We start from the raw sequence: 13299 nt of genomic DNA on the forward strand, positions 1-13299 counted from the left end.
AGGATGAATGAGGAGCGACTGGCCCCTATTCTTCGTAATCTGTTTCGCTCGATAGCTGTTGCCGATGCCCTTCCAGACTCTATGAGGGAAGCGCTCATTGTTGTGCTTCCTAAACCTGGAAAGGACCCAGTGTTACCTGGCTCCTATAGACCTATATCCCTTTTGAATGTTGAAATTAAGATTTTGGCTAGAGTATTGGCCACTTGTCTGTAAGAGGTTATCGGTGCTCTCATTCATCCTGACCAAACTGGGTTTATGCCGGGTAGAGCTACTGATGTGAATGTGAAGCGTCTGCAGCTCAACATAGCAGCGGTGGGGGAGGGCTTTCCTACTGATGTGGTTGTTAGTCTTAATAATTATAAAGCCTTTGACTCGGTATTGTGGCCTTATCTTTGGAAGGTGCTGGGTTTGTTTGGATTTGGTCCCTGATTCTGTGCCTGGGTTCACCTGCTCTATGATAGTCCTAGGGCCCGTATCCGCACTAACTTAGATGTTTGTGCTCCCTTTCCTCTGGGTCTTGGGACGAGACAGGGGGGCCCGCTCTCTCCCTTCCTGTTTGCGCTGGAGATCGAACCCTTGGCGACAGCCATTCGTAGAGACCCAGATATCTGTGGTATTCCCAGGGGGTCTATTCTAGAGAAGGTTTCCCTTTATACAGATGTTACTCTGGTATACATGGCCGAAGCTGGGGGTTCTCTCCTGTCCCTTGTGAATTTACTTGACGGATTTGGTGTGATCTTGGGCTTGCAGGTCAGCTGGGCTAAATCCTCCCTAATGGCATTTTCATCTGAGGTCCTTCTCCCCCCCCTTTCTTCCGGCTGGGGTGCAGGTTGTTCCTTGCTTCAGATACTTAGGAGTGGAGGTAACTCCTTCCCTGTTTGACTACCTCCCCCTGAACCTGGAACCACTTTTTCTCTCCACTGTGGAGAGACTGACCGCCTGGTCCGCACTCCCTCTCTCCATAGTCGGCAGAATCAATATATTTAAAATGATTTGCCTCCCTAAATTCCTTTATCTTTTTCACTTAGCCCCGGTTATTCCCCCCAGGAAATATTTTAATGCGCTGGCTGGGTGGTGCTCTGGGATCCTTCTATTGGCAGAGAAAACCTCCCAGACTCGGTCAGGCCCTTCTCCAGGCTCCCAAGCGGCATGGCTGCTTAGCTGCCCCTGATGTATATAATTATTTTCTTGCTTTCCAATTGGTCTATGCAGCGTGGTGGATCGATCTGGATCTGTTGAACTTGGCGATGGCCTTGGCTACTGCACTTATGGGTTCCTATGAAGCTTTGACTAATACACTCCACAGGTATCACTCTAGTTCTTCCTTTCCAACTCCTCTTTTAACTATTGCTAAAGTGTGGTCCGTGGTGTCGAGTAAATTTTCGTAGACTCTGGTATCTCCTAGGGCACCCTTGTGGGGGAATGTACATCTACCTCACCTACATGGGTTACAGGAGGCCAGTTTCTGGGGTTCTCACGGGGTCAAATTTGTGATCCACTTTTTCCTATCCTTTTCGGACATGAAGGAACGTTATGGCATCCCTGGAAGTGCCTTTTTTGTGTATTTTCAGCTCCGGCATGCGCTTCATGCGCGGTTTGGCTCCCTGATGTTTACCCCTGTGTTTTCTGATGTGGAGCTTCTCCTGGGCACCACGGATCTTTCTAAACCTCTTACTCAGTCCTATGCTGTTCTCCAGTCACTGGAGCCTAGCCCTTTCTACCTAGCCTTTCCTAAATGGGTGGCTGATATCCCTGGTTTGTCCGAGTGTCCGTGGAAGAAGAACCCTCATTCTTACTATTCCACTGTGGTTAGCAGTAGAGATATGCTGATCCAATCTAGATATGTCTTGAGGTTGTATTATACCCCTTCTAAGCTTAAGCGTATTCGAGTTTCTCCGTCTGACCTGTGCTTTAGATGCTCTTTAGAGGTTGGTACCTTCTTGCATGTGGTGTGGGACTGTCCTGTCATTGCTGTCTTCTGGAGGGGGGTGATGGCGTTTCTAGCTGATCATTTAGACTTCCCTTTTATACTCAACCCTTTGGTGTGCCTGCTGGGGGTTATTAATAACTTGATCTCTAGTTCACATAGACGCTTGCTGATTCGTTTCCTGCTATTTTGTGCCCGTAAAGTGGTAGTAATGACATGGAAGGGTACATCCACCTCCCCACTGTCTCGATGGTTAACTTTGGTAAACAAATATGTCTCATTGTGCCATTGGCTCTATATGTGAGACGTAAGTACCCTAAGAAATTTGACAGGGTATGGTGGACCCCCTTGCTTTTGCTGGACGTTTCGGCTGACCCGCCGGTCAGACTGACTTAGTAGGTTGCTATGGTGTACTGCTGCCCTTTGCGAGAGGGGGCTGGGATGGGGGGAGGGGGGTTACCGAGAAGTGTGCTTGCTTGTATGTCTGTGTGTATGTTTGTGTTGGGCCTGCTCTGATCGGGTCTCAGATACACCCTTCTCTTCCACTTATGCTCATCCTGGTATAATTTGACTCCTTGTTACCGTTTCAGTGCTGGTTTCTGGGACCCTCGGAGAGTGCTGTTGTCCAAGTTGCTCTTATTTTGCCTTGTTGGTGGTGTTTGTTATTAATAATTGCAAAAATAAAAAAAAACTTTCTGGCACCAGTTGATTAAAAAAAAAGAAATAATAATTCTACCGGAGTACCCCTTTAACCCCTTAACGACGAAGGACATAAATGTACGTCCTGGTGAGGTGGTACTTAACGCACCGGGACATACATTTACGTCCAATGCATAACCGCAAGCATCGGAGCGATGCTCGCGTCATGCGCGGCAGGTCATCCACGATCGTGCAGATGTCCGCCATTAACCCCTCAGATGCCGTGATCAATACAGATCACGGCATCTGCAGCATCACGGTACTTTGAATGGATGATCGGCGCGCCCGCAGCGCTGCCGCGGCGATCCAATCATCCAGCATGGCGGCCGGAGGTCCCCTCACCTGGCTTCGGCCGTCTCACGGGGTCTTCTGCTCTGGTCTGCGATCGAGCAGACCAGAGCAGAAGATGACCGATAATGCTGATCAGTGCCGTGTCCTATACATAGCACTGAACAGTATTAGCAATCGAACGATTGCTATAAATAGTCCCCTATGGGGACTATGAAAGTGTAAAAATAAAAGTAAAAAAAAGTTAAAAATAAAAGTAAAAGAATGTGAAAAAAACCCTCCCCCAATAAAAATGTAAATTGTCCCATTTTCCCTATTTCACCCCCAAAAAGTGTAAAAAAAATTATTTTATATACATATTTGGTATCGCCGCGTGCGTAAATATCCGTACTCTTAACATAAAATGTTAATGATACCGTACGGTGAACAGCATGAACGTAAAGAAAAAAAAAAGCCCAAAATAGCTGCTTTTTTATAACATTTTATTCCCAAAAAAAATAATAAAAAAAGTATTAAAAGTTTTATATAAGCAAATATGGTATCAATAAAAATTACAGATCACAGCGCAAAAAATGAGCCCTCATACCACCGCTTATATGGAAAAATGAAAGTTATAGGTCTTCAAAATAGGGGGATTTTAAGCATACTAATTTGGTTAAACAGTTTGCGATTTTTTTTAAACGCAACAGTAATAGAAAAGTATATTTTCATGGGTATCGTTTTAATCGTATCGACCCAAAGAATAAAGAACACATGTCACTTTTACCGTAAATTGTATGGCGTGAAAACGAAACCTTCCAAAATTAGCAAAATTGTGGTTTTCTTTTTAACTTCCCCACACAAATAGTATTTTTTTGGTTGCGCCATACATTTAATGGTAAAGTGAGTGATGGCATTACAACGGACAACTGGTCGTGCAAAAAACAAGCCCTCATACTAGTCTGTGGATGAAAATATAAAAGAGTTATGATTTTTTGAAGGCGAGGAGGAAAAAAGGAAAACGTAAAAATAAAATTGTCTGCGTCCTTAAGGCCCAAATGGGCTTCGTCCTTAAGGGGTTAAATCTGTTGGGTTGCGGTTAGTTACATCCCCCTTTACCTTCCTAAAACCAACCAAATAGGTTCATAGGGGATGTAAAAGACAAAGTCCCACATTTTAGTGCAAAATGTTGCTAGTTCAAAAATGTATGACTTTTCAATCTTATAAAATTTTCTTACATTTGCAGGCATCGCCTATCTTTTTGCAAAAGCCTATTTATTGTCAAAGAAGCCATGCTACCTCGACACTTGTATCCGCTGTGGAGAGCTAACCTGGCAGAAGGGCTTGCTGAAAAAAGGACCTGGTATCTGTCATGGAGTTGCCGGCAGTGCCTATGTGTTTCTATTACTTTACAGACTTACAGGCAACTCTAAGTACATCTACAGAGCTCAGAGGTTAGTGACATTGCAGCATCTTTTAGTGATTCACTGGACTATACAAGGAACAAGTAAGTTTAGAAATTGGAAACTTAATTATTAGGGTAAATGCACACTAGACGCATTACTTGCCAAAAAAAATCCAGAGCAAATTCACATGAAAATCTGCATGGATTTGGGTGCGAACTTGGTGGGGGAAATGCAGATTTGGTGTGGATTTGGTGTGAATTTTTCTATCTTAATAGATTTCAATGAGGATAAACACAACAAATATGCAAAACATATTAATATACTACAGATTTTAAAATCCACGGGGGAATTCAAGTCAGAAAAATGTAAACTGTGTGTAGATGAGATTTCAAAAATCTTTTACTGTAATCTGCTGTGGATTTTCTGTGTGAATTTCCACATGGAAAACCTTCATCAAAGGGACACCAAATTTTCAACAAACATTTGACATGTCTTAAGAACGTGTGAAACATTTTAATCTATCGGCATCTAAGGGCTTAGACCCCCCACTGATTACTAGAATGGACTGAGAGAAGTCCACGCTAAGCTTGTACCCTCCAGACTCATAATGCAAGAGACATTCCTAGGACATGTTAAAGGATTTAAGTTAAACATGTATTGAACTTGTGCATGGCCAATTTGAAGTGTCACTTACCAATGGAGCCATCTCCTGCATTGAAACAGAAAAGGCAGTGACACACTAAGTGAATCATATATGAAGGACTTGTCAATAGCTGGCAAAACTGCTTAAAGGGGTACTCCTATTGAAAAAATATATATATTTTCTAATCAACTGGTGCCTGAAAGTTAAACAAATTTAGAAATTACTTCTATTTAAAAATATTAAACCTTTCAGTACTTATCAGCTACTGTATGCTCCATAGGAAGTTTTTTCCAGTCTGACCACAGTGCTCTCTGCTGACACCTCTGTCCAATGTGCATGTGTAACATATAGAATAATACATACATTTAGGTGCACTACTGTGGTAGATGTAGAGAGTAACATATGGCTAACTCTAAAAATTATGGTAAAATTGAGACATTAGCCAGTATATCCTTATATGAAGGACACCTGTGAGGCCGGCAACATATCAGCCTATTTGGGTGGGGCTCATAGTCTTCATCCCTCCTCCAACTGTATGTGCGCTTAGCCACACTGGAGGTAACCTGGGAGCAGGCTGTGAGTCAGACCTAATGCCGCTGTAATTGCCCACTGGCCCCTGGTATTGCTATACGGTACAGGTAGGTTTAGTGTTAGGTCCCATGCCACTTGAGAAACCTTGGCGTTGGTGTGCGGGCTCATATATGTCCTTCATATAAGGATATAGTGGCTAATGTCTCAATTTTAACATCATTTTTAGGGTTAGTCATATGTTACTGTCTACATCTACCACAGTAGTGCACCAAAATGTTTGTATTATTAACATTTTGCCTAGTTATGCTTAATAATAATGTACATATGTATTTTTGTCTTCAGATTTGCAGAATTTCTGTCTTCAGATGAATTCAGAAATGGATCATGTACTGTTGAAAGCATTTACAGTCTCTTTGAAGGTTGGTCTGGGACGGTCTGTTTTCTGGTTGACCTACTGCAGCCAAACCAGGCTGAATTTCCACTTTTTAGTGTCTTTGTGTAAGTTCTTGCATATGTGTTATTCCGGTTGTTCTAACTTTTTATATCTCTGAGAATGTCTAGATGTTAGAAATGAATCGCTGTTCAGCACTTTTGTAAATAGTCTGTGCAAAAGCTACCATTCCAAAATACGCAAAAAGGCGCTTTACCCCAAACTATAATGGACCAACATGGCTAAATCAAAACAGGACTGAATGGAAAAGTCATTTATGATCACACAGAGCCAGCGTATAATTCTCTTATTACCTTAAATAAAGACTATCTGTCACCAAATTAACTTTTTCTAAACTAAGTCGGGCTATGTTCCCTAACACTCCTCCCACCCTTAAAACATTTTTAAGAGCTTTAAAAAGCTCTGTATCTTACCATTCTTCTTGCACACATAGTGCAATCTACAGCAGGAGAAAGTGGGTGTTACTCACTGAAGCCTGCTGGGGGACCACTTCCGGCCTCACTTCTTTTCAGAACTGTGATAAATAGAAGATTCAGGCACTGTGTAGCTTTCAGTCTGTGCAGCTTTCAGTTAGGCTTTGTGCAGCTTTCAGTCTGTTCAGCTTTTAGTGAGGCTTTGTGTAGCTTTCAGTCTGTTCAGCTTTTAGTGAGGCTCTGTGTAGCTCTCAGTGAGGCTTTGTGCAGCTTTCAGTCTGCAACTTTCAGTATGTGCAGCTTTCAGTGAGGCTCTGTGTAGCTGTCAATCAAGCTCAGTGCAGAGAAGCACTTCCTGAGTTTGGTCCCCTGTCAGGCTAGGAGGAGACCAAACTCACTGTATTATTGTGGCAGGGATTAGAACAGTGCCACCTAGTGGACGTTTTTTTCTATTACATTTTAAACATATTTATGTTGATCATGAATGGGAAAGTGTCTGCTAATTACACAATATAATAGGGAGTCCACAGATTTCATAAAACATAGCTTTTATTAAAGATACAGTAAAATGAACATAAACAATTAGCAATAAGATAGAAAATAATTTAGCAGTAGGCCTCGATATTTGCCCACTTCTGCTTATCTAGAATACTGACCCTGCTGGTCAACAGACCCCCTACCTATTAATGCAGGGAGGCCTTCCTATAGAGAGCCAGCCCGCATCCGGATCCTCCTATCTCACCCTATATCTAAAGGATGGGACGGAGGTAGGTGTGGGGGACTGATACACTATGGTAAATATCTGTCAGAAATTACCTCCAGATATCACCTGTGTGAGTTTGGTACATACAAAACAGTTGTGATACATATGTCACATAGACCGATTGGTATAAAAATATTATAATTAGCATCCAACGCGTTTCGTTGTGTCCGTTACTCTGTGGCACAACTCCTAAGGGAATTTTGGTTAGAGAAGTAGGGGCACGTAGTAGATTTGCGCCTCTCTCTCACTCCCACGTTAGTGTAAGGCTAGATGTACAGCACGGAGGTATATGATGTGTTTCAATGTTCTCCTATCATGAGGAGGAATCATATGTATATGTCCATCACTTTGAATGGGTATTCCATAGAGGTACAGATAAATCTGAAAGTAGAATGATGATGTTGTAAGATGTAGGTATAAAGGTAGAGGGATAAAGAGATAATAGATAAGACCCCTGAAGATATATACATACCAGGATATCTTTAGGTGTTAGGTGAGGTGACATATACTTAGCATTTATGCATAAAGGAGTTCATGCAAGGTACCTATTGGGAATAGAGGTCGTGTAAAAAGCGTATATTGTCACCCAAAGGAAACACACTGACATAAGGATGGTATGGAGGATAACATACCTAAAAAGTGGATGTGGTTCCCATGCACACGCCTTGGTATGGTAATTGGGTTGCCGGTCCTAAGGTCTAAGGACAGACATAATGATTATTCAGGTTCTATAACCATTAATGCTCAAGTGGGCACAGGAGGGGAGAAGAGGGGGGGAGGATGACACGCAGGACCAGAGCCACCAGGTCCTAAGCAACAGGATTAACTACGCTGAAAGTAAGTCTTCTTTCTCCCCCTTGCAAAAGTAACCTTATATTGTCTACCTACATTGTACTATCACTGGGTCCTATGTCTACACAGGCCCACCTCAATCTGGCTGCCACATCGACGCCACACCTGGAGATCCTACTTATCGTAGCATCATTCCTTAGGTAGGCTCCCTTTTCCTTTCTCCCCCCCCCCCCCTCTTCTTCCCTCCTTTCATCCTCCATACCATCCTTATGTCAGTGTGTTTTCTTTGGGTGACAATATACGCTTTTTACACTACCTCTATTCCCAATAGGTACCTTGCTTGAACTCCTTTATGCATAAATGCTAAGTATATGTCACCTCACCTAACGCCTACCGTTATCCTGGTATGTATATATCTTCAGGGGTCTTATCTATTATCTCTTTATCCCTCTACCTTTATACCTACATCTTACAACATCATCATTCTACATTCAGATTTATCTGTACCTCTATGGACTACCCATTCAAAGTGATGGACATATACATATGATTCCTCCTCATGATAGGAGAACATTGAAACACATCATATACCTCCGTGCTGTACATCTAGCCTTACACTAACGTGGGAGTGAGAGAGAGGTGCATATCTACTACGTGCCCCTACTTCTCTAACCAAAATTCCCTGAGGAGTTGTGCTGCAGAGTAATGGACACAACGAAACGTGTTGGATGCTAATTATAATATTTTTATACCAATCGGTCTATGTGACATATATATCACAACTGTTTTGTATGTACCTAACACACAGGTGATATCTGGAGGTAATTTCTGACAGATATTTACCATAGTGTATCAGTCCCCCACACCTACCTCCGTCCCATCCTTTAGATATAGGGTGAGATAGGAGGATCCGGATGAGGGCTGGCTCTCTGTAGGAAGGCCTCCCTGCATTAATAGGTAGGGGGTCTGTTGACCAGCAGGGTCAGTATTCTAGATAAGCAGAAGTGGGCAAATATCGAGGCCTACTGCTAAATTATTTTCTATCTTATTGCTAACTGTTTATGTTCATTTTACTGTATCTTTAATAAAAGCTATGTTTTATGAAATCTGTGGACTCCCTATTATACTATAAATTAGTTACACAGATCCCACATATACCAAATACTCACCTATACTGCTAATTACACAAGAAACACTATACTAAAAGTTTTATTTGGTGACAGGTACTCTTTAAATTACACAACTGCTGTGTTTAAGGGTATGTTCACACTAAATAATTTGCGGCAGATTCCATACAGATTTCCTCATGTATTCTGTCCCAAATTAGACAGAAGAGGAATGGCACCCGGCTCCCAAAACTGGATAAAACTAAGGCTTTATTGTATCATATTAAAATCCATCCAAATAAAAAATAAAAATCCAAATAGAAAATAATATAAATAAGAACAAACGAAACGCTACCAACGTGTTTCGACCTGTTAACAAGCCTTAATCATGATTAAGACTTGTTAACAGGTCTTGTTAACAGGACTTGTTAACAGGTCGAAACCCGTTGGTAGCGTCCGAGTCTTCCGCTGGAGAGGTGTGTTATAACATATGTGATCTGGGTCTGGGAACTATATACGGTGAGTTGAATTTTCTTTCTTTGTCATTGATATATTCTGTCCCAAAACCTGCCTGGAATCCAATTTCCATTGATTTAAATGGGAAATCTAATGAAGATTTCATTTCTGCTTTAACAATTGACATTCACATTTTACATGACTATTCCATCTGGAAATGGAATTAAAGGGGTATTCCAGGAAAAAACTTTTTTATATATATCAACTGGCTCCAGAAAGTTAAACAAATTTGTAAATTACTTCTATTAAAAAAATCTTAATCCTTTCAGTACTTTTCTGAGTTTCTGAGTTTCTGAAGTTAAGGTTGTTCTTTTCTGTCTAAATCCTCTCTGATGACATGTGTCTCGGGAAACGCCCAGTTTAGAAGAGGTTTGCTATGGGGATTTGCTTCTAAACTGGGCGTTTCCCGAGACAGGTGTCAACAGAGAGGATTTAGACAGAAAAGAACAACCTTAACTTCAGAAATTAGACAGAAGAGGAATGGCATCCGGCTCCCAAAACTGGATAAAACTGAGGCTTTATTGTATCATATTAAAATTCAAATAGAAAATAATATAAATAAGAACAAATGAAACGCTAGTAGCTTGTTCTTATTTATATTATTTTCTATTTGGATTTTAATATGATACAATAAAGCCTCAGTTTTATCCAGTTTTGGGAGCTGGATGCCATTCCTCTTCTGTCTAATTGCTGCACTTGGGAACACGGCCCTTGCTTCATTCCGAGTCTTCCGCTGGAGAGTTGTGTTACAACATATTTGATCTGGGTCTGGGAACTATATACGGTGAGCTGAATTTTCTTTCTTTGTCATTGATATACTTAACTTCAGAAGCTCATAAGTACTGAAAGGATTAACCCCTTAAGGACCGGAGGTTTTTCCGTTTTTGCATTTTCGTTTTTTGCTCCTTGCCTTTAAAAAATCATAACTCTTTCAAATTTACACCTAAAAATCCATATGATGGCTTATTTTTTGCGCCACCAATTCTACTTTGTAATGACGTCAGTCATTTTGCCCAAAAATCTATGGTGAAGCGGGAAAAAAAATCATTGTGCGACAAAATTGAAAAAAAAACGCTGTTTTGTAACTTTTGGGGGCTTCCGTTTCTACGTAGTACATTTTTCGGTAAAAATGACACCTGATATGTATTCTGTAGGTCCATACGATTAAAATGATACCCTACTTATATAGGTTTGATTTTGTCGGACTTCTGGAAAAAATCATAACTACATGCAGGAAAATTAATACGTTTAAAATTGTCATCTTCTGACCCCTATAACTTTTTTATTTTTCCGTGTATGGGGCGGTATGAGCGCTCATTTTTTGCGCCGTGATCTGAAGTTTTTAACGGTACCATTTTTGCATTGATAGAACTTATTGATCACTTTTTATTCATTTTTAAATGATATAAAAAGTGACCAAAAATGCACAATTTTGGACTTTGGAATTTTTTTGCGCGCACGCCATTGACCGAGCGGTTTAATTAATGATATATTTTTATAATTCGGACATTTCCGCACGCGGTGATACCACATATGTTTATTTTTATTTTTATTTACACTGTGTTTTTTTTTTTATTGGAAAAGGGGGGTGATTCAAACTTTTAATAGGGGAGGAGTTAAATGATCTTTATTCACTTTTTTTTTCACTTTTTTTTTGCAGTGTTATAGGTCCCATAGGGACCTATAACACTGCACACACTGATCTTCTATGTTGATCACTGGTTTCTCATAAGAAACCAGTGATCAACGATTCTGCCGGATGACTGCTCATGCCTGGATCTCAGGCACTGAGCAGTCATTCGGCGATCGGACAGCGAGGAGGCAGGAAGGGGCCCTCCCGCTGTCCTGTCAGCTGTTCGGGATGCCGCGATTAGCCGCGGCTATCCCGAACAGCCAGACTGAGCTAGCCGGGAACTTTCACTTTTAGCCGCGCGGCTCAGCTTTGAGCGCGCGACTAAAGGGTTAATAGCGCGCGGCGCCGCGATCGGCGCTGCGCGCTATTAGAGGCGGGTCCCGGCTTCACTATGACGCCGGGCCCTCCATGATATGACGCGGGGTCACTGTGTAACCCCGCGTTATATCAGAAGAGCAGGACCAAGGACGTACCGGTACGTCCTTGGTCCTTAAGGGGTTAAGTTTTTTTTATAGAAGTAATTTACAAATCTGTTTAACTTTCTGGAGCCAGTTGATATATAAAAAAAGTTTTTTCCTGGATAACCCCTTTAAGTCCTTTCACTTTGAAATTCTGCGCAAAATCTGCTTTGATGAGGAAATTAGGAGGATATTTAGAAAGTAACTGAGGAGGCATTGAAGAGGATTTTGACAAAGATTTGGGAAAAGATTTGTCCACGTCAAATCCTCTCAAAAGTTTACCCATCCATGTATTCAGTGTGAACATACCCTTAAAGTTTAGGACCAACACAATAAAGCAATATGCACCACACTAATACTAAGAATTGAGGTCCAATGTCCCCCCCCCTCCCATTTAATTCTTGAAGCTTCCTAATGCTGATGTGAACCCAGCCTATAGCCACACAGTTTTTACAGGTGTATTTCATTTGTAAAATTGCATCCATATTTTTAACAGTAATGTGCTCCATGTAAGTCTAAGAGATTTTTACAAATAAAATAGGCCTAGAAATGCACTGTGTGAAATTAGCCTAAGAATCAAATCTTAATATAACTCCCTTCCACCTCTCCTGAGCTCTGCTGGTGTTTCAACATTGCAGAAGAAGTGGTTTTTATACAGTTAGGCTCCTTGCACACTACAGCACATTTACGTGGAGAAATTCCAAACAGACATTTTGCATGTATTAAAAGCTGCCTGAATCAATTGGCGCTAGGACCACTCAGACATATGTCGTTTCTGAGCAGATTCTGCCGAAAGAATAAAAAAGTTGAATTTCTGTGGCAGAATTTTGCTTTGCGGAAATTCACCCGTGTGCACAGTACAGTGGAATCCCAATGAGTACAATAGGAGACTGTTGCACCAGATCTCCACTCTGAAATCCTACAGGTGGAAGTTCTGTGGTGTACAAAGACCTTAGGATACATTCACATGGGAAATTCTGCCACGGAAATAAAAATTCCGTTCTTCCAGAATGAGACCCTCAGGGTTGGTTCACATATACGATATATGCTGCAGATTTCCTGCTGGCAAGTCAATGACACAATTTTGGCTTAAAGTGTGGAAAACAAATACATGTTGGAATGGCAAATGCATATAATAAAAAAATAATAATAATTCCCTGGGCTCGGAGCGGCACTTCAGGACATAGACTGAAATGAGTTGTTGTCAAATACTGTTACAGATTATAAATGGGAGATTTTCAGATCAACACTAAATAAGTTTACTATCAAATTTATCTCTATGGGGAACAAGTGTAAAAAATTTAAACTTAACCCCACATGACTGACAACTGATATTAAAAGGGCGATAAGCAACATAACCATAACTATATAAAGGAAACAAAAAACAAGGACAGAGCAAGTAGGATCCCTTAATAATGATAATGGGGAGGTGATCACTGAGGATCAAGAGAAAGTAGAGCTTCTAAATGGGTTTTTTAGCTCTGTATATACAAAAGAAGATTAAGAATCTGATGCAGGCCAGTGCTGGTAGCACATCATTTAATGTACTGAACTGGCCTAATGTAGATATGGTACAAGGTAAGTTAAATAAAGTAAATGTGAACAAAGCTCTAGGATCAGATGGATTACACTCAAGAGTTCTTAGAGAATTCAGTTTAGGTATTTCTATACCCTTGTTCATAATATTTAGAGAT

At 41.0% G+C, this 13299-nt stretch overlaps 1 protein-coding gene across 2 annotated transcripts in view; it reads left to right on the forward strand.

The window, feature by feature from the left end:
• LOC130355628 (lanC-like protein 3) overlaps positions 1–13299 on the forward strand; it is a 113873-nt gene that overhangs the window by 48569 nt on the left and 52005 nt on the right. For both annotated transcript variants that reach the window (XM_056556009.1, XM_056556008.1), the window contains exons 4-5: positions 4140–4347; positions 5816–5971. In XM_056556009.1, coding sequence (XP_056411984.1) covers positions 4140–4347; positions 5816–5971 — 364 coding nt within the window. The remainder of the gene's footprint in view (positions 1–4139; positions 4348–5815; positions 5972–13299) is intronic.

Source organism: Hyla sarda, chromosome 2 (assembly GCF_029499605.1).
Source record: "Hyla sarda isolate aHylSar1 chromosome 2, aHylSar1.hap1, whole genome shotgun sequence".
NCBI classification, from domain to species: domain Eukaryota; kingdom Metazoa; phylum Chordata; class Amphibia; order Anura; family Hylidae; genus Hyla; species Hyla sarda.